General features: G+C 41.1%; 1 protein-coding gene across 2 annotated transcripts in view; it reads right to left on the bottom strand.

Moving 5' to 3' along the window:
* Ylpm1 (YLP motif containing 1) overlaps nucleotides 1-22,028 on the bottom strand; it is a 78,963-nt gene that overhangs the window by 39,178 nt on the left and 17,757 nt on the right. For both annotated transcript variants that reach the window (XM_026780114.1, XM_005343356.2), the window contains exons 4-5: nucleotides 20,672-21,597; nucleotides 843-2,945 (exon numbers count right to left, since the gene is read on the bottom strand). In XM_026780114.1, coding sequence (XP_026635915.1) covers nucleotides 843-2,945; nucleotides 20,672-21,597 — 3,029 coding nt within the window. The remainder of the gene's footprint in view (nucleotides 1-842; nucleotides 2,946-20,671; nucleotides 21,598-22,028) is intronic.

The following is a 22,028-nucleotide window of genomic DNA, read 5'->3' as shown; positions in this document are numbered from 1 at the left end:
AAACCATCTGCCCCCTGGACACTGCCTTTCATTCTCACTAGTTAGGTTTTGCTGTCACATTTTTCTAGTACTAATGTAATGCTTCAGTTACAAATTCAATTAGCATAACCTGCAAATGTAGACCAAAATTGAAAGATGAAACAAACACATTAGAATCTATCAAAACTTAACCATTTATTTTCTTGAAAACCTGTTTGGAAAAAAACCAAAACCAAAAATAACCTTACTATTACAACTATATGAGAAACATTATATAATATAATACCCACAGAGCTGAATATAAGTTTAAAAAAAATCCAACTTCACAATGAAAATACAGGAAGAAATACCTGCTTCCAGGTAAAAGGAAAGATGACCATCGCTAAAACAAGTATCAGTAGACAAATCTGAAGACACTCCCAGGTAAAGCATTCTTAATACCAGCAGAGAAAACTAAAGTGCCTTCCACCATCGCATCAAAGACTAGAGACTATGAAGCCTATCAGATCCAATGCCAAAGAACAACCTGCCTACTGAAAACGACAGCTCAATATGCGAGCCCCATGAAACCTAGAGACCTGAAAGGTTGAGATTTAACACTTAAAACATGCACACTCAAGATATGCCAGCAACATCCACAAAGGCCAAGAACAGCAATCCTAGAGCATATTGCATCGTTAACAGTTTCCAAATACCCATCCTAATCCCAAACAGCAATGAATAACCAGAAATACAAATTCAAAGTATGTGATAAGAAATAAGGTTTAAAAGAGTACCATTAAAAACACTTAATGAAAAGAAAAATAAAGACAGTATGAAAATCTGTTTGAACTAAAAGAAACGATCTTAAGGAGTGAACTTACCGAAGCATTTTCAATTCTTGTGCAGCTTTCAAAATGATTTCGTGCTGCCTCTGACTGAGAACCATTACCCCTCCAAGGCCTTGGTCAGAGTCTAAATTTGTATCAGACCCCATCATTTCAGAGGAATGATGTGAGGATGGCATATGTTCCGCCATGGGGGAATGTCTATCCACATCAGATGGGTACCATCTGTCTGACAACCGTTCTCTTTCCCAGTCCATTCTGTCAGGAACATAATCTCTCTTTTCCCGCCATGAATCTCCTCTTTCTGGATATTCTCGAATCCTCAACTCACCCCTATCACGGAAATCTCGGTCATACCCATGGTCTCGATTTCTTTCTTCTCTCCATCTATCATCCCGGTATCTATCCAAAGGTGGAAGAGGTGGGAGGGGTGGCAAAGGTGGAAGAGATGGAATATCCCGTTCATGAAACTGTGATTCTTGTTCATCCAGCGGTCTCCCATAATCTCTGTCCCACTCATTATCCACATTTCTATCATACATATCCATGGGTCTTCTAATCCGATCCACATCTCTGTCTAAGTCTCTGTCCATTTCCCTACCATAACCCTCATCCATGTCCTGATCTCTTTCCCAATCATCCCACCAACCTCGCCTGTCTCCATCATGAGCCCGAGACTGTGGTGCTGAGAACCTGTCCTCTCTGCCGTATGGATCTAGCGTATCATCTTGATAGTCACGTTCGCACTCTCTCCAGTATTTCTCTCTATCCCAGTCATCAAGTCTTTCTCGCTCAAGTGGAGCATTTCTACCATCTAATGGGAACTCTTCATGTCCTCTCTCTTCTCCATGGTTCCACGGAGCCCTTGGAGGCTCATCTCGGTGATAAGAATACATTTTCTCCCCACCATCTCCCGGTTCTGGTCTGAATGGAACTCTATCATGACCAAAATCTGGCCTTCCTAGTCCCCTTTCTCGACTGCCTGGTCCCCGACTTGGTCCCCTCTCTCTGCTCCCAGCTCTTCGGGGCGGTACTCTCTCTCTACTTCCAGCCCTTCGAGGAGGTCCTCTCTCCTGACTGCCAGCCCTGAGAGGTGGCCCCCTTTCTCGGCTGTCATCTCTACTGTCCTGGCTGTCTTGTGGACCACCTGGCACTTTGTTCCGACTGCTTCCCGGCCACACCAACACCCTGTCCCGACTGCCTTCTCCTCTGTTCATTTTCTCATGACTGTCTTCTCTTTTCCCCATCATCTTATCGTGGAAATCTTCTTCTTTGACCAGTCCTGGGCCTTGACTAATTGTCTCACAATGGCCTCTGTTTACTAGTTCTTTATCCTGTGTACCTTCCACTCTGTTTTGCCCAGGATCTCTATAAGATGAGCTGCTACCTTTATTCCCTTCTAATATATTTTCTCTGCTATCTGGCTGAGGCAGACCTTTTCCTTGGTTGTTTTCTGAGTGGGGCAAACCAAAACCCAAAGGTTTGAAACCATTATCTACAGTCAATGCTGCTGCTGTTCCTCCCACCACGTTCTCCAATTTGAAGGAAAAGGTAGCTGGAGTAGGTACAGGTTTACTTGCAAGGAATACAGGCCGGGTAACACCTTGGGCTTTGTCCATTCCAGTCTCCATAGTTTGAGAATTCTGGTTCCAATTAGAGGGCTCTATGGGCCCTTCCGAGACTTGGCCTTTAGGTGGCTCTTGTTGAGAGTCGCTTAGATTCTCATTTGACTGAGCCGCCTTGGTGTCCTTGACGTCTGCAGCAGTGGAAAATGCAGCTGATTGCATTTTAAAATTCTTCTGCAGGTTACTACTTGTGTCTGCTAATGGTTCTTTGTTTCCTGAAAGAGGCTCTGCTTGTGACTTAGGTTGCTGCTGATGCTGCTGTCCAACAGTTGCTTTGGGGCCTTTCCACTGTGGTCCACTCTGTCGAGGGCTTAGGGATGTACTGGGAGTTATATAAAATTGAGACGCTGGACCCCGGGGGATGGTTCCCCATTTGCTTTTAGTGCCCTCTGCTGGGTGACTTTCATATCTGGGTCTTGGCCCATCGGGGCGATTTCCTTCAAAACGAGGCCCTTTGGGTCTCGGTCCTTCACACCTTGACCCTAAATCCTCAAATCTTCGAGGACCATCAAATCTACAAGTAAAACAAAAGATATTACTCAAGACAGTAAAGCAGGAAAAGAAAATTCTCCATGTAAGATTACTGAAGGCACTCTTGCCTTAGACTTTGTTTATAACAGTGACTCAGTCATTAGCAAACCCCTTGTCACCTCTCAGAAACCAGAAGGTTAAGGCAGCAGTGCCTGCAAGATTTTAGGTCTAGATTTAGAAAGCATGCCAGCATTATCTAATCCACTTCAACCAATCTGCAGCCAGTCATGATCTACTGAAACGTTAAAAAGCAATTAAAAGTGTTGTGCCTTATTACATGGAATAGTCCACTCCTTTTTAACAGAAAAAAAACAAAACTCCATAACTATTGAGTACTTTTAGGGTTAAATATTTTAACTAAAAACCAAGTATGGAACAATTAGTAGAAAAATATAATTATAAATACTGTTGGAACCAGAACTAAAATCTTGATTAACAAATGTCTCACATACACACACATACCAGGCATATTTTAAAACTGTTCTCTAAAGTTTTAGAAAGTCTTGTCAGAAATTTGATGGTTATGGACCACTCAATAATTAAAGAAATATTCCTTCCAACAGGCAGTATACAAAACATAAGAGATAATAAAATGTGGGGCTGGAGAGATGGCTCAAGTAGTTAAGAGCACCGGCTGCTCTTTTAAAGGACCTGGGTTCAATACCGAGCACCCACATGGCAGTTCACAACAGTAACTCCAGTTCCAGGGTATCTAACACCCTCATACAGACATGCTTGCAGGCAAAACCCCAACGTACATTAAATAAATAAATCTTTAAAAGAAAAAAATAATATAATGTCATCAGGGCTCTCAGGATCTACAATCAAATTTAAAAAAATAATAAGTGTAGATAAAGTGTCAACAAATAAAAAGACAACAGACTTCTAGAGAATGGTCAGTACTACCCAGGTGAGAGGAACCACCCTATAAATGGTTTATAGGGCAGAAATGTTTCACTTGAGACTTGAAAAGCAACTTTTGACAGAATGGTAAGGGTGCCTTAGGCTAAAAAAGCAATATAAGAAGGAAAGGGGCAGAGAAGCACATACCATGTTTGCAAATGGTTTAGTGTGGCTGAAGAGTTGGGGAGTTGGGAAAGGATGAGTAGAAAGACAGCACGCAAAGGAATAAGGCAGAGAGGTAGGTGAGTGTCAGTCTCTAGAAGACCTGTTTGTTTGTCTTGTACAGCAGGCACTATTGATGAGATCCAATACGCACTCCCCCTTCTCCCACTCTGATCCAACCTTACTGTACTTTCAGTCTTACTGTACTCTTTCTTAACCTCTCTTATAGCTAGAACTCACACCAAGCTCTAGCAAAAGATCTAAAAGTGACTGACACATCCTTCTGGGTGGCTCCTGTCTGTAGTAGGCTTATCCTCCTCTTCACACTTCCTCTTTTTATGATGCTTCCCAACAACAATATGTATGTAAATAAGGGCAATACACAAAGGGATGGTGAAGTAAACAATAAGGAACCCAAGTTTCTAAGCCACTGTATAAATCTTGAAAGAGAATAATTTCTAATCTGTTAAAGACTTTTGTCTTTGGATTTCTATAACACTGATTAATTCAACTGGTTAATACAGAGTTTAAAATAATTTTGCAATTGCTTTATAGTCACTAAATATAATCCGACGTATAAAAGATTCATTTCGTTTAAAAAAAAAAGATGAAGAGGAAGAAAGTTTACAGAGTAATTGATCTTGTTTGTTTTGTTTGAGACAGGGCCTCATTATATAGGCTCAGTTGGCCTAGAACTCATAATCAACAATTCAGATAAGGAAGGTGATACCAACAAACCGGCTAAGAAACTGTAAAAACAGAGATCAAGTGAGTGATGTAAAGTTAGAACTGACAGCATTTTGTAGCCAGCAGGAATTAAGTAAGTGTGAAAAGGGAAGCTAGAGAGATTTAGAGGAGCTAGAGAGATGGTTAGGGGGTTAGGAGTGCTTACTGCCCTTGCAGAGGGCCCAGGTTCAGTTCCCAGTACCCTCATGTTGGGTATCTGCAACTCCTCTTCTGCCCTCCAAGGGTTCCTATATACACATAGAACATATACATATGCATAAGCACATAAATATTAAGAAAAGAAAATAATTCCAACAACATATAATTGTCAAATTGACAAATAGGATTATATGAGATTACACAAAAGGAATCATCAGCAGAATGAACAGATAGCCTAGCAGGGGTTCATTCCATGGTGACTGTGAGTGAAGCCCAGTACGTAGTACATGTACGTGTATGTACACGCACACACACACACTCACACACACACACACACACACACGTACACACACACACATTTAAGATGACAACAAAGTTTCTGATTTAGTTGACATTTTTTTCCATGCTTTTTTAAATGAAGGGTTTTTGATTCACTATGTGGGAAACCAATGAAGAGTAATAAAATTAATTCCAGCAAATATTTAGCTCCCAATCTCGGTCCCTTTGGGCTTTGCTAGTTTCAACAGGGGGAACTACTTCTACAGCAGGGAGCCAACACTAAATCTATAAAATGGAAGCTGAATCAACAAAAATGGAGGGTACTGTATTGGCTGGAAGTAACCAATCCTGTTTGTTTAAGAGTCTTATCACGTAGCCCAAGCTGGCCTAGAAGCCATGACCCTCCTGCTTTGTGTAAATTCTGGGACTACAGGTGTGTACCACTTGTACCACTACATTCAGCTAATCCTACCTCTTGGGAGGATGCTGGGCCACATGAGGTAAACAGTATAATCTGAACCGTGAGAGATTCTTCAAGGACAGCTCTTAATACTTCTGTGCTCCAAGATTAAAGTCAATGGAAGGGCTGTAGATATAACTCAATGGATAAAATGCTTGTGGTGCAAGAGTGAGGATTGGAGTTTAGAGCTCCAGTATCCACATAAAAACTGGATGGGGGAGATGGAGCAATGCTTCAGTGGTTTAACACTTGCCCTTGCAGAGAACCTGGGTTCAAGTCCCAGCACCCACATGGTAGCTCACAATTACCTGTAACTCCAGTTCCAGGGGATCTCACATTTTCTTCTGACTTCTGCAGGTAACAAGCAAGCACATGGTCCACAAATATATGTAGGAAAACACTAATACACATAAAATATAAATAAACAAACAAGAGTGGATGTGGCAGTCTGTGCACAGGAGGCAGTCAGGAATCTCTGGGACAAACTGGCTAGCTAACTTAGCCAGATTACCAGCTCTGGGTTCAGCAAGAGATTCTGTTTCATAAATACAGACTATGATGGGAAGACACCAACATCAATCTCTCTATACACATCCAAACAGGTGCATCCACAAATATGTCACACACCATACAAAGGCACACTCACAAGATAAAACAGGCTGAGCAGTTATAGTTACGAGTGAGAGCTGCTCTTTCAGAGGACCAGAGTTCAGTTCCCAGCATCCCTATCAGGTGACTCGTAGACACCCGTGATTCTAGTTCCAAGGAATCCTTTTCTGGCCTCCACAGGCACACACATACATATTAAAATATAAAATAATAATAATAATAATAAAGGACAGAGGTCTTGACCCTCTCTGTGTGAGTCAACAAAGAGCCAGGATCACCTGAGGTATCTGCAGAGAATAAAGTGGATATGGAATGGCAGCCAAGAGGAGCTAGGTATAAGAATCACCTATGACCACATGATCAGTTGTAGAAATAAGAATTCTAGGGGCTGGAGAGATGGCTTAGCAGTTAAGGCATGTACTACTCTTTCAGAGGACCCGAGTTTAGTTTGCAGAACACATGTCCACAGCTACCCAATGCCTATAACCTAAACTGCAGGATAACCTTTAATCTCATGTGCACATAGCCACATAATCAAAAGATAAAACACATTATTAAAAACTCTAAGAGAAAAAAAAAAACCTCTAAGAGTTATGAGTATTTCTTAGTTAAATAATACGTATTGGAATATATGTAAAGGTACTAACTGTGGGGGCCAGCCATGATAATCTAAGTCTGGGCAGGTCACCCAAAGGAACTTCTTTACTTCCAACCATTATCATCTGGGTCTCTGGCCTTTGATAAATTTAGTAAGAGGCCCGAGTTTCAGTAGTTTACCCTGAAGCAATACCTGGTAGCAGGAAAACATTACAAACTGAGATTACCCAACCCCACACAAGAACAGACCATTCAAAAGAAATGCCTGACATTCCAACCACTGTAGATAGGACCACCTGCCAGCGTACCTCAGCAGGACACCCCTAGACAAATGTCAGCCAATCAGGGGTCCTGAACCTCAGAGACACCTTACCCCCACCTTTACTATAAAAACCCAATTTTAATTGAGCTCGGAGCTCTCCCAGATATTCCAATACATTGGACATGCGGAGAGACCGAGTTTGCAAACTTGATTAAAATAAAGGCTCTTTGCTTTTACATATGGGACTCGGTCTCCTTTGTTGGCTTTTGTGGAAACCCCACGGATTTGGATATAACACTAACCAGGCATGCTTTTGCCATTGCCCATATACACGGAGCAATACACAGACAAAGAGGATTGTTGACATCTGCAGAAAAAGACATAAAAAATAAAGAAGAAATTTTGAGCCTCCTAGAGGCCATATATTTGCCAAAGAAGGTAGCCATCATACATTGTCCAGAACACCAAAAAGCTCGAGATGCTGTGGCTAAAGGAAATCAGATGGCAGACCTAACTGCTAAACAGGCGGCTCAGGGAGCAATGATCCTGGCAGTCAAAGAGCCTAAATATTATCATGATAGCAGTGAAACCAACTTTAGATACACCCCCAAGGACTATCAAGTTATGGGCAAATTAGGACTGGTAAAGAAAACCCCATACGGGCCGGGCGATGGTGGCGCATGCCTTTAATCCCAGCACTCGGGAGGCAGAGGCAGGTGGATCTCTGTGAGTTCGAGACCAGCCTGGTCTACAAGAGCTAGTACCAGGACAAGCTCCAAAGCCAAAGAGAAACCCTGTCTCTAAAAACCAAAAAAAAAGAAAACCCCATACGGGGCAGTAGAGACAGAAGGAGGAAAACTAGTCCTTCCACAAAAAGAAGGGCACAAGTATGTTACCAACTTACATTACCTGACCCACTTAGGGGCCAAGAAACTAAAAGATGTGGTTAGGTCCTCCAACTAATATGTTATGGTACTCTCTGACTTGGCAGAAGAAGTAGTCAAAAGCTGCAAGGCCTGTGCTATAACTAATGCAGGACACTCCATATATACTCCTGGGAAGAGGCTCAGGGGCCACCGGCCTAGGGCCTACTGGGAAGTAGATTTTACAGAAATTAAGCCAGCCAGATATGGTAACAAGTACTTATCAGTTTTTATAGATACTTTTTCAGACTGGGTAGAAGTTTTTCCTACCAGGACTGAGACGGCCAATGTGGTGGCTAAGAAGATCATAGAAGAAATCTTCCCGAGGTTTGAGATACCCAAGGTAATCGGGTCTGATAATGGACCTGCCTTTGTTGTCCAGGTAAGTCAGGGACTGGCCACCTAACTGGGGATCAATTGGAAATTACATTGTGCTAACCGACCCCAGAGCTCAGGTCAGGTAGAAAGGATGAATAAAACCCTAAAAGAGACACCGACAAAATTGGCTCTAGAGACCAGCGGAAATGACTAGACAGCCCTCTTTCCCTTTGCCCTGTTCCAGGTTCGAAACACCCCAGGGTAATTTAAACTCACCCCTTATGAGATCCTATGTGGGGGGCCGCCACTGCTTACTGAGGCAGGTAGGATACATAATCCTGATGCTGTTCTTCCTAGACCATCATCTGCCAGTCTGAAGGCCCTTGAAGTAGTAAGGCGCCAGCTCTGGAAACAACTAAAAGAAGCATACAAGCCTGGGGACCCACACGTGCCACACCATATCCAAGTGGGAGAAGCTGTACTAGTTTGGCAACATGGAGTCGGGAACCTAGAACCTGGCTGGAAGGGACCCTACTTAGTGCTCCTGACAACTACCATGGCAGTGAAAGTGGAAAGCATGCATCTCAGCCTGGATACACGCCTCCCATGTGAGACGAGCTCCTGCACCGGCCAAAGATGAATGGAAACTGGAAAAAACTAGGGACCCTTTAAGCTGCATCTGCATTGTGCACCTAAACCCAGTTCAGGTGAAGAACAATAACCCCCATGCGCCCCAACGACTCAATCACTTGGCAGGTCCTAACAGGGGGAGGGGATGTCATATGGGAACTCACAAGGGAGGCTCCTCCAGGAACATGGTGGCCCACTCTCTACCCAGACTTATGTAAAATTGACTATAGGGGTCCCCAAACCCTGGGACCTTGAAGGATACTTTGATACCTCTAGACCACCCACAGAGGCTTCTCCTCCAGGACGATGGGTTCTAGACCCATGGCAGGGATGTAGTAGTCCAGACAGAAGAGCCATGTTAAGCTCCCTATCCTTCTATGTTTGTCCTAGGCTCCATCGAGATCGGAGCTTGAAACCTACCTATTGGGGGAGTTATCATTTCTTTTTTCTTTTTTGGTTTTTTCGAGACAGGGTTTCTCTGTGGTTTTGGAGCCTGTCCTGGAACTAGCTCTTGTAGACCAGGCTGGTCTTGAACTCACAGAGATCCGCCTGCCTCTGGGAGTTATCATTTCTATTGTAAAACCTGGGGATGTGAAACCACTGGAGACACCTATTGGAAACCCTCCTCTTCCTAGGGTTACATCTCAGTTGGAGCCAACTATTCGCACTCAGATTTCTCCAAGTGGAAGGAGCTGAGCCAGGGAGCCTGCCAAGGCTGGTGCCACCCCCTGCAGATAAATTTTACTGAATCAGGGAAGAAGGCTACGGGTTGGATATCAGGATATTATTGGGGACTTAGGTTCTATAAAGAAAGGATAGATGAGGGTATTATATTCAAGATCAGACAGAAGATTGAGCTAACAAGACGGCCCATAGGGCCCAATCAGGTACTGACTAAACAGGGTCCCCCAGCCCTAAACCCCCCAAGAACTCAGGAGGGATCCACTAATAAGACCACAACTCCCAGCCCCTTGCCTGGGGCAAACATGACTTCCCTGACCCTTCCGTCCATGGGACAGAGATTGCTTAACCTCATATGAGGGGCATTCTTTATGCTGAATCAAACGAACCCCAACATGACAGAATCCTGCTGGCTTTGCTTAGCATCAGGACCTCCTTATTAGGAAGGAATTGCAGTATCCGGGGCTTTTAACAACACCACCAGTCAGGAGGCTTATGTTTGGGGGACTAATCATAGGCTGGCTCTTACTGAGGTTACAGGTGTAGGGACATGTCTGGGAAATCCACCGGCTGCCTACAAACGTTTATGTAATGAGACTCTTAAGAGCCCTAAGACTCCTGACACCAGGTACTTGGTTCCCGGTTTAGGTAAATGGTGGGCTTGTAGTACAGGCCTGATACCTTGCATGTTGACATCGGTTTTTAATAACATCAAAGATTACCGTGTGCTTGTACAATTGGTACCTAGGGTCTTTTATCATCCAGCTAACATGCTTGAAGATGAGTTTGACAAGCATCCAACTTGCTTTCGATAAGAACCTATTTCTCTGACACTAGCAGTAATCCTGGGCCTTGGGGTAGCTGCTGGTGTTGGGACAGGTATCACTGCCCTAATACAGGTCCCTCAGTACTTCAATGAATTAAGAATAGCCATGGATGAAGATTTGAGGGCTCTAGAGCAATCTATTTTCAAACTTGAAGAGTCATTGACTTCCCTTTCAGAAGTGATCTTACAGAATAGAAGGGGATTAGATTTGTTATTCTTAAAAGACAGAGGATTATGCGCTGCTCTCAGAGAAGAATGTTGTTTCTATGTGGACCATTCAGGAGTAATTAAAGACTCCATGAGTAAGTTTAGGTAAAGGTTAGACAAAAGACAGAGAAGCACTTCAGGGATGGTTTGAGAGCTGGTTTAATAGATCTCCTTGGATGACTACTCTGATATCTTCCCTTATGGACCACTCCTAATTTTGCTTCTGCTACTGATTATAGGTTCATGTATATTAAATAAACTAATTACCTTCATTAGAGAAGGAATAAGTGCTGTTCAGATTTTGATGTTATGCCACCAATATAGCACTTTACGAGGTCAAGAAGAGACTAAAATCTAGTTCTATGATTAGAACTAGGTACTAGACGAAGCGGGGAGATGAAAGACCCAGATAAATCCAGACTCCTCTAGCAGGAAAAAATAGAGCCAAAAATCTAGGTTAGCCGGTTCAGTGACTCTGTTTCAGTAACTAGCTGAAGATAAAGTTAGATTATAATCTTGAGAATAATCTTGAGAAACAGGGAGTTATCCCCTTGTGATGATCACTGGTATTTTCGGAATTTTCATGATCACTGGTATTTTCGGAATTTTCCAATGATGCCGTCCCTACCCGCTTTGGATTACTGGGTTGTGGTTTCTTCCCTTAAATGCCCCTTTTCTCCCAGCTACTCAGGGTCCAACGCCTCCCTGTGTGAGATATGAATCTCTGCCCCAGCGCTGATCCCTGTCAATAAACCTCGTGTGATTGCAGCAAGGACGGTCTCTCATGAGTTCCTGTAGGGTGGGGGTGTCTTTCAAACCTATGGTTCAAATGACCCTCTTAAAGGGGTTGCATATCAGATATCCCACAAATCAGATATTTACATTATGATTCACAACAGTAGCAAAATTACAGTTACAAAGAAGCAACAAATAATTTTATAGCTAAAGGTCACCACAACATGAGAACAGTAGTAAAGGGTCGAGGAATTACGAAGGTTGAGAACCACTGGCTAGAGATTAGACTTGGTGGTTAAAAGACTTGCTCTTGAAAAGGAGCCAGGATCAGTACCCAAGACCCATATGGTGGCTCATGACCACCTATAATTCCAATTCTAGATCTGATACCATCTTCTAAACTCCAAGATCACCAGGCATAGAGTCTAGTGACATAAGCCTTCAATCCCAGTATTCAGGAGACAGAAGCGTGTTGATCTCTGAGTTCAAGGTCAGCCTGGTCTATTAGAGTTCCAGGACAGCCAAGGCTGCACAGGCAGATCTTGTCTCAACATCCCCTCACCTCACTCCCCAAAAGCAACAGACACCATGCAGTAAACATATATGCAGAAAAGCATACATACATACATACATACAAGACAAAAAAAGAAACACCCCCCAAAAGTCAAAGATATCATTAACTTTAATGCTCTGCTTGTATACTCTGTACTAGCTAAAAAAAATTTAAAAATAGTCATAGCTAAAGATAAAAACATATTTCATAACAGCTTTCCTCCTAGTCCTACATATGAACAAACAGAAATTTTAAGTTTTAAAATATAGAATAGGGTCAGCGGGAAAGCTCAGCAGGTCAATGTCCTGACCACTAAGCCTGAGTGCTATCTTTGGGACTCACTGATGGGAGGAAAGACCTAATTTCAGCAAGTCCTCTAATCTCCACTCCCTCACATAGCCACAAATAAATGTTTTAAAAAAAGTGTATATTGTCTGTAACTATCATTTGGGTTCATTGAATTCTTAAATTTATAAAAATTGAGATCTTAATGATTTTCCCCTATATCCTGAACTACTCCATAATTTATCACTGACTTGAATTCTCATCATAATGTCAATTTTTCTTAATTATGCTTAAAAAGACCAGAATAAGAAGACAACCACAACAAAATGAATGGTCTAAGACAATGAAACAAAGGTAAAATAAAATGTTATCACCTTAGAACTGCCCAAAATATTATACTCTGCTTTTGGGCTTCATTAAGCCAAATAAAAATTTAGATTTTCATTTTCCAATTATAGTAATGAAGAGAAGAAAACTAGCACATAAAGTTGTTTCAAAATTATTACAACTGGGGAGCTAAAGAGACAGTTCAGTGGTTAAGAGCACTGGCTACTCTTCTAGAGAACATGTGTTAAATTCACAGCACCCACGTGGCTCACAAGCACCTGTAACTGCAGTTCCAGCGGATCTAACACCCTCTTCTGGACTCTACTAACACCAAGTGTGTACGTGGTTCACAGAGACACACTATAGATAAAACACTCAGACACATAAAATGGTTTTTTAAATTACTGGAATATTTTTTTTAATTATTAGAATCAAAAGATATGCACAGAGAGAACAGCATTCCAGGCTCTAAAACATATTCAATTCCTTATATAAGTGAATTTGTAAGTCTTCAGATGACACTATTGTAGATGAATTTTCTTAAGCTCAAGAACTGATAAGCAAACAATTCTTTCTATGTATGTATGTATGTATGTATGTATGTATGTATGTATGTATGTATCTATCTATCTATCTATCTATCATGTATGTATGTATCTATCTATCATGTATGTATGTATGTATGTATCTATCTATCTATCTATCTATCTATCTATCTATCTATCTATCTATCTATCTTTGTGTATGGGTGTTTTGCCTACATGCATGTCTAAGAGAATGTCTGATCTTGGAACTGGAGTTACAGACAGCTGTGAGCTGCCATGTGGGTACTGAGAATCAAACCCAGAGCCTCTGGGAGAGCAGTCAGTGCTCTAAACTACCTAACATCTCTCCAGCTCCAGCCCCCTTTAACAACAATACATTTTAAAAAAGATTTTATTGCCGGGCGGTGGTGGGGCACGCCTTTAATCCCAGCACTCAGGAGGCAGAGGCAGGCGGATCTCTGTGAGTTTGAGACCAGCTTGGTCTACAAGAACTAGTTCCAGGACAGGCTCCAAAACCACAGAGAAACCCTGTCTCGAAAAAAAAAAAAAAAAGATTTTATTCATTTATTATATATACATTGTTCTGCCTGCAGGCCAGAAGAGGGTACCAGATCTCATTACAGATGGTAGTGAGCAGGGAATTAAACTCAGGACCTCTGTAGCTATGTATGGAGCCAGTCCTGGAACTTGCTGTGTAGCCCAGGCTGACCTCAAACTCACAGAGATCTGCCTGTCCCTGCCTCCTAAGTGCTGGGATTAAAGGCCTGCACCACCAGCACATGACCCAACAATACCTTCTTAAGGACAGAAGATATACAGTACACCACCAGTTAGTCATTAAATAGCAAAGACCTTTAACACATATTCTGTGGCAAGAATTTGGACCATCTTGATTTGCTAAAAGGTTACATGACATTTATCTTTTATGATTTTATGTGTCAAACTATTTTATTCAAAGTAAGTTTACTCTTTTAAAATGCTTATTAAAATGTAAAAGCTGGTTTTTAACCATCCTTTTCAATTTTTCTGTAAATCACCTTAAAATTTAAACTAAAAAGGGTTCACTAAACCTAGATGGTCAACAATGACACATTTTCTGCTGTAACGGGTAGTTAAAGTGTAGACTGAGAGACCTATAAAGTGGAACATGAACTGGTTCTAGAATATATTGCAAACTTCTATAAATCAGTAAGAAATAAAGTACATATTCTAATGAAAAAAGCCTCGAATCAGCATCTCATACAAGAGGAAATGTAGCCCACTAACAATCAAATGGAAAACAGTATAACTCTACCAGGTATCAAGAAGTGCAAAATTCCAACTATTACCACAGTAATATTAACATCCACCAATGCAACTTACATTTTGAAAGTTTAACAATACTAAGAGTTGACAAGGAGGTTAAAAAATAATAACAAAATAACAAACTCTGAAATAATACTAGTGAAAAGAAACTGAAACCACCTCTTATCTACCACTGTAGAGCATATTCAGACCAGAAGACCCTATGATCAAACAACTCCAATTCTTTAAGTAAATTATAGTATATCCATACAAAGGAAAATTGTGTAGGAACAAGAATAAACAAACTACCTCAACACAAACAACGTGGATGAGTCTGACAGTAACATGTCAAGTGAAAATGACAAACTCAAAAAGTACATACAACATGATTACAACCTACACATAAAAAATAGCTAAACAGCCGGGCGATGGTGGCGCACGCCTTTAATCCCAGCACTTGGGAGGCAGAGGCAGGCGGATCTCTGTGAGTTCGAGACCAGCCTGGTCTTACAGAGCTAGTGCCAGGACAGGCTCCAAAGCCACAGAGAAACCCTGTCTCAAAAAAAAAAAAAATAGCTAAACAAAATCATACGCATGCATTCAGGCACATGTCAAGATTTATACAGCGCCAAAAGACACATTGCAGGCCAGTGAGATAGCTCAGTGGGTAAAGGTACCTCCTGCCAAACCTCAAGACCTGAGTGCCACCCCTGGGGGCCCTATAGTGGAAGGAGAACCAACTCCCGCAGGTTGTCCTCTGACTTTCACAGTTGGCTGCAGCAAGTACACATGCATACACAAATAAAAACAGACTAATAAATGCAATAAGAAAACAGGTTTCAGCATTTTTAATCATAACTGTATTAGAATAAACAGATTATGGTAAAATCATATTAATGGGCTATTCCCCAGAAAGGAGAATGTTACACATGACACAATCTTACAACAGAATATCAAATGAAAGACACCATAGTCAAAGGAGTACATAAAGTATGATCCCATTAACAATAAAGCTCAAAATAGGCAACCTGCGGTTTAAAAGACAGTACAGTGGTCATCTTTGGGCTGAGGGGAAAATGACTGAGAAGGAGGATGAGGAGGATTTTTTAAAAATTAGATTTATTCCTTTTATGTGTGTTTTGTCTGTATGTATATTGTGTACTATGTGCGTGCTTTGTGACCACAGAAGTCAGAAGTGGATCCCCTAGAATTAGAGTTAAGGTGTTTGTGAACCACCATGAGTTCAAAGCCAGGTCCTCCTCAAGAACAACAAAGGCTCTTGACTGAACCATCTCTTTAGACCACTGAGGAGGACGACTTAAACACTAGTCATTTTTACTTCTTGATCTGAGTAGTAATGACATGAACATGTCTTTGTGAAAGTTCACAGAGCTGTGTATAATAACCTGGTACTTTTCTACATTCACTTTCAATAGAAAGCGTCATTACTGAAAAAACTGGCCGGGCGGTGGTGACACACACCTTTAATCCCAGCGCTCGGGAGGCAGAGGCTGGCTGATCTTTGTGAGTTCGAGACCAGCCTGGTCTATAAGAGCTAGTTCCAGGACAGGCTCCAAAGCCACATGGAAACCCTGTCTTGAAAAACCAAAAGAAAACAGGAAGAAGGGAGTTTCAGCATGTTGACACATGCCTATGACCTTAGCCCTCAGGAGACTGATGCAGGAGGATCAAGAGTTTGTAACTACTCTGGGCTACATAATGAATTCCACATCAACCTGAGCTAATCTGTCTCAAGAGATGAAACCACATCAAACTAAACTAATCAAAAAAAGAAATCAAGTTGGGGCTGGAGAGATGGCTCAGCGGTTAAGGGCATTGCCTGTTCTTCCAAAGGACCTGAGTTCAATTCCCAGCAACCACATGGTGGCTCACAACCATCTGTAATGAGGTGTGGTGCCCTCTTCTGGCCTGCAGGCATATGTGTAGGCAGAATATTGTATACATAATAAATAAATAATTAAAAAAAATAAATCAAGTTGCAGTTGATAAAACTATACATATGTAGAGCAACACAAGCAGCACTGACCAAGACTTCAGCAGACTAAAATGGTTGCTCAAACCCAAACAGATCAAATGCTAATAGTTAAGTGTAAAGTCTTTGGAAAACAAAACTACACATATTCACGATGAGACACCAGACTTAATACAAATGTAAATACCTGATAAGAAAAACTGATGTTTAGTTCAAAGCAAGTCAATACAACTGAGTAACCAAAAACCAGTCAAACAAACACAACAAAAACAATTAAAATACGTAAGTAGGGGCTAAAGAGATAACTTCGTAGTTAAGAACACTTGCTGCTCTGGTAAGAGGAACAGAATCTGATTCTCAGCACTCCTGTCAGGGGGCTAACAGCCACTTAGAACTCCAGCCTCAGGGCATCTAATGCCTTCTTCTGGCATCCTTGGGTACTTGTATGCATGTAACATTCATATAAATATAAATAAAATACATTAAGTGCAAATAAATATTTTTTAAATGTATGTACATGCCGGGCGGTGGTGGCGCACGCCTTTAATCCCAGCACTCGGAAGGCAGAGGCAGGCGGATCTCTGTGAGGTCGAGGCCAGCCTGGTCTAGAAAAGCTAGTTCCAGGACAGGAACCAAAAGCTATGGAGAAACCCTGTCTCGAAAATTAAAATAAATAAATAAATAAAAATAAAAATAAAATAAAATGTATGTACACAATATATAGAATTAGGTTGTAAATAGGTACACGATCCTTCAGTCCCTAAGTGTTTATTCTGAAGGAGCCTAACTTATCACTGGCCCTTAAAAAAATATCAGGAAAAGGCTAAAACCAAAACCAATAATTGTGCAAATAATTTATATCTCTGCAAGAGCAGAACAGGTACGATAAGAAAGTCTTCAGTATCTGCAGAAATACACTATAGAAAAGGAGTAAGATATTCCATTCTGTGTTGCTCCACAGAGGCAGATCTAGAACCAGAAGGTAGACATTATGGAAACATATTTAAATTAAATGGCTAAAAACCTTTCTAAAACACTCTCAAAGTTTTATATGTCAATGTCCCATTATTAGCATGCCAATATTCAATTACAGTCCATCAACTTCTTGCCATAAAGAAAATACACTGGACTTAAAAGTGGATCAGAAGGCTGTGGATTCTAATCTCATCTCAATAGAGTAATGCTCTGGGACAATTTATTTACTCTTTAAATATTTTCATAGATCTTATCATTTATTTGTGCTGTGTATACCTGTGCAGGCACATGCAGTCACAGCATGCATGTGGAGGTCAAGACCAACCTGCAGAATCAGCTCTTTCTTATACTATGTAGGTTCTGGGGATTAAACTCTGTCATCAACGTTTGGTGGCAACCACACTATACATTTACCACTGAACATCTTTTTATTGATCCTGGTAATTCACTTATAATGACCCCAAATCTCAGCATTTTCCACCTACTTACAGTCATGAAATCACTGAGAGATGATTTATATGATAGAGGTGATGTGTACAAGACCTATCACAACAAGCTAACTTACAACATGAACATAATTTGCCAGCCAGAACTACAATAGATAATTCCTAAATTTCTAACACTAAGATTATTAATTATATCTCTGAAGTATGAAAAATTAAAATAGGTCCTATTTGGTAGGCAAGAAAGAAAACATGAGAGGAATCATGGGAGCTTGAAACACATGAGGTGCTAAGAGTACACTTTTCTTTCTGCTAAAAGGAACGCTCAACCCAGGAGACAGACATCAGTTCAAATCAACAAGATGAGTTATACTGCAAATAAATACAGTCATGAACAGTATGAGTCTGAATGGCAGCACTCAATAGCGCTTGGCTCTATTCTTCCAGTCATGCAATTCTCACTTAGCTTCTCACAACCTTCGCAGCTCCAGGCTGTAAAGGATGATGTGAAATAACTCCCCTAGCTTCACAGGTTATTTAGAAGAGTCCCTAAGATAAAAATGGATATAAAGTTTCTAACATGGCTTCATAGCACATAGAGGAATTCATGTTAATTATATGTAACTTTTTCTTAGTTTCAATTTTGGATGAAATTTTGTTCATGTTAGTTTCAGAATTTTAAATTGAGGAACAAACTAAAAAACTCATGTTTTGTTTTCTTTTGAGACAAGGTCTCATGTAGCCCAGGCTGTCTTCAAACTTACTCTGCAGCCAAGGACTAGCTCTACTGTCTTAATCCTCCCACCTCCACCTCTCAAAGGCTGGGACAGCAAGTATGTACCACCATACTCAGAGTCAATATGCTGCTGGGGAACAAAGCTAGGGCTTTAAAAAGGCGAGGTAAGCATTCCACCAACTGAGCTACATACCCAGACCACACTTGTTTTTTTTTTTAATATTAAAGTAAGGCTTTAATTTAAGATGGCCTTAATCTATTGACACCAAAACCAAACACTAAGTAATATACATGTAAGTAGCAAAAAGCAAATTACAGCTGCAAACGCCTTTAATCCCAGCACTTGGGAGGCAGAGATGGGCGAAGATAAGCATAACTCTGTAAGTTGGAGGCCAACCTAGTCAATAGAGTGAGTTCCAGGACAGGCTCCAAAGCTACAGAGAAAAACCAAAAAGAAAAAAGAAAAAAAAAAGGGCAAATTATAAAATATTCAGTATAATCTTATATTTATGATATTTTAAATCTCTCAGTAATTGAATTAAATTATACACATTTTTCTATATTATAAATTTGGTATAACGAGTATGGTATGCATTTCTACTATAACTTCTGTCTGGGGGAAAAAAACCTGATTAAAATATTTTTCCAGATGGATGTGGTGGAACACACCTTTAATCCCAGAACTTGGGAAAGAGAGGCAAGTGGATCTCTTCAGTTCAAAGTCAGACTGTTCAATGTAAGAAGTTTCAGGAGAGTCAGGGTTACAAAGCAAGACCTTGCCTCAAAAAAAATTTCCATAGAAAACTTGTCATACATGTTACCTTGGGAAAAAACTAGATTCTCCTAAGTTTGGAAGCATAGATTTAACATGGCTGTTTTGAGAGATACTTGAAATGTAGACCAAGCTTGCCTCACTATGTGGCCCAGGCATATGACCCTACCCCAGCTACCTCTTTTTTTAAAGTTACGCTCTGTATTTTGTGGTGCTCAAATACCTCTGCCCATATGGAGGTCAGAGAACAATTCTGCAGCAGTCAGTTCTCTCTGTCCACTATGTGGACCTTAGGGCTAGAACTCAGGTCATCAGACCTAGCAGCAGGAACCTTTAACAAGCTCACAGCTTAGCTCTTTAAGACCATGCCCTGCTGAATTTAATGCTTTTTAAGGAAAACAAAACAGCAACCATTTTTTTTTTTCTTGTCTAACTATGTATGTGGTCTAAAGAAAAGACAGACATCTCCCAAATTAAAAAAATCTATAAAGGATGTAAGGTTCTACATTTGGGGAACAAGAGAGGAGAAGCAGGGATTTTGTAACTTTTGTTCTGTTAATTGCTGTGAGTACAAAGCAGGAAGTTGACAGGCAACACAAGCCCTTATCCCAGCACTGAGGACGCAGAGGCAGGTGAGCTCTTGAGTTCAAAGCCAGCCTGCTCTACAGAGTGAACTCCAGGACAGCCAGGACTACACAGAGAAACTCTATGTCAAAAATAAGTAAGTTTAAATTTTAAAAAATAAAAAATCAGGAACTTGGCATTTGCAGAACAAATGGTTTTCTAAGAAGTCCTATTTACCCTTACACTAATCTAGCAAATGGTATTTACTAATTCAATTATTTGTCAAGTAGACAAAAAACAAAACTCATTCTTTATCTCTCTGTCTTTTCCTTTCTGTTTTATGAGGCAGTGTGTCATAGAGGGCCTGGGCCTGGGCTTGACTTATTGTATAGTTCAGGATAGCCTTGAACTCCTAATTCTCCTGCCCCTACTTCCCAAGTGCTGGTAGGATTAGAGTACACCACTATACCTAGCTTACAATATATTTCCAAGGCTGAAAGTCAGTAAGAAGTGATCAGCATTATGCTTAAAATATATAGTCATTCTTGACTGTTCTAGCCACAGCTAAGATAAAAGAATCAAGGACATAAAATCTTTTCTAAATTACATCACGCTGAATTAGCAAATACTAACATTTTTACTGTAAATATGCTGTATATATAAAAGTATAAAGGAAACACAAAAATTGTACAGATTAGTCTTTTGATTCCATTACAGTTTATATAACATTAGGTAAAATAAGAAAGCTGACTTACCTGGGACCTTTTGGACCTTCCAAGAAACCGCTCCTAGTAGACTCTGGAAGTGGTCCGCCTGACCTCACGGCCATGTCCTTAGCAGTACAAACAGATTGAGATGGAGCAGCTGGAGGTTCGCCAAGTCCTTGCTCTGATGAAAAGGAACCGAATGCCTTGTTCAGAGGTTTGGAATTCACTTGTTCTGACTGAGATGGAGGGTGATAAGTTGAAGGTGGCTTTGAACCAAAAGACATAGGTGTGGAAAGCAGTGCTTGTTGAGGATTCTCTGAGACCTGCGAGCTTTGGGAAGCAGAGGCTGGTGGAACTGGGGCTGCTGTTAACTGAGGAGGCATCCCTTGAGGAACTCCAGGGGGAGGCATTCCTGGAGGAGGTGTCGCTGAAGATAACGGTGGGAGGGGCAGAACAGGTGGAGGTGCCCCAGAAGAGAGAGATGGTGGGGGGAGGACTGGTGGTGGCCCCGTTGAAGAAAGAGGTGGAGGCATCCCAGGTGGGGGCACAGAGGTTGGTAGAGAAGGTGGCATTATAGGTGGGGGCATGCCAGGTGGTGGTAAGGTAGTAGGTAGAGCAGGGGGCATCACTGGTGGTGGCAAGGATGGAGGTAATACTGGAGGAGGCATTGTTGGTAGAGGTGGAGGCATCTGAGAATATGGGACAAATGGAGGTGGCATTGACATGTTCCCCAGATACTGGTTCTTCATATTCTGGAATGAATTGACTTTCTCCTGGAGGTAAGTCTGAGTGGCTTTCATATGTCCTTGCCATGTTTTCCACTGCTTCTCATACTCCTGAAGCTGATCTTTATGAGGATAGGAATGGAGCTGTTCCTCCCACAGCTGAAACTCTCGCTCCCACTCTTGGTAGAGATGTTGAAACTGTTGCTGCTGCATCTCATAATGTCGCAACTGCACATCTAGAGACATGGTCTACAATAAAGGACAAAAATTCTTTCAAGATAGTCATGTAAGAATCAGTCCTAGCTTACAACATTAATGAATCAAGAGTACACAAAACTTTAGGAAATTAAAATAAAAATATTTCCCAGGGGAAGATAAAAATTGCTAGATCCTTCAGTAATGACCATTCTTCTTCCCTTGAGCTATTTAAACAATATCTCACAACTAGAAAACCCAACTGAACCCTAAGGCAAATCACTATCTCAGCAATGAGTATTTTTCAAGATTTTACTGTTACTAAGGACTAAGGATCGTTTTAAGAATTTGAAAGAAAAAAAAGAGGCCAAAAATCCATTACTATAACAGAAACACAAGATTATACCTCAAATGTGCAAGACAAATATCTAAGTCACTATCACTTATGGTATACTGCTTAGGGTGCGTGTGTGCGTGCAAGAGAG

This window comes from Microtus ochrogaster, chromosome 1 (assembly GCF_000317375.1).
Source record: "Microtus ochrogaster isolate Prairie Vole_2 chromosome 1, MicOch1.0, whole genome shotgun sequence".
In the NCBI taxonomy this organism is placed as follows: domain Eukaryota; kingdom Metazoa; phylum Chordata; class Mammalia; order Rodentia; family Cricetidae; genus Microtus; species Microtus ochrogaster.
This window is presented reverse-complemented; position numbering and strand designations above follow the sequence as displayed.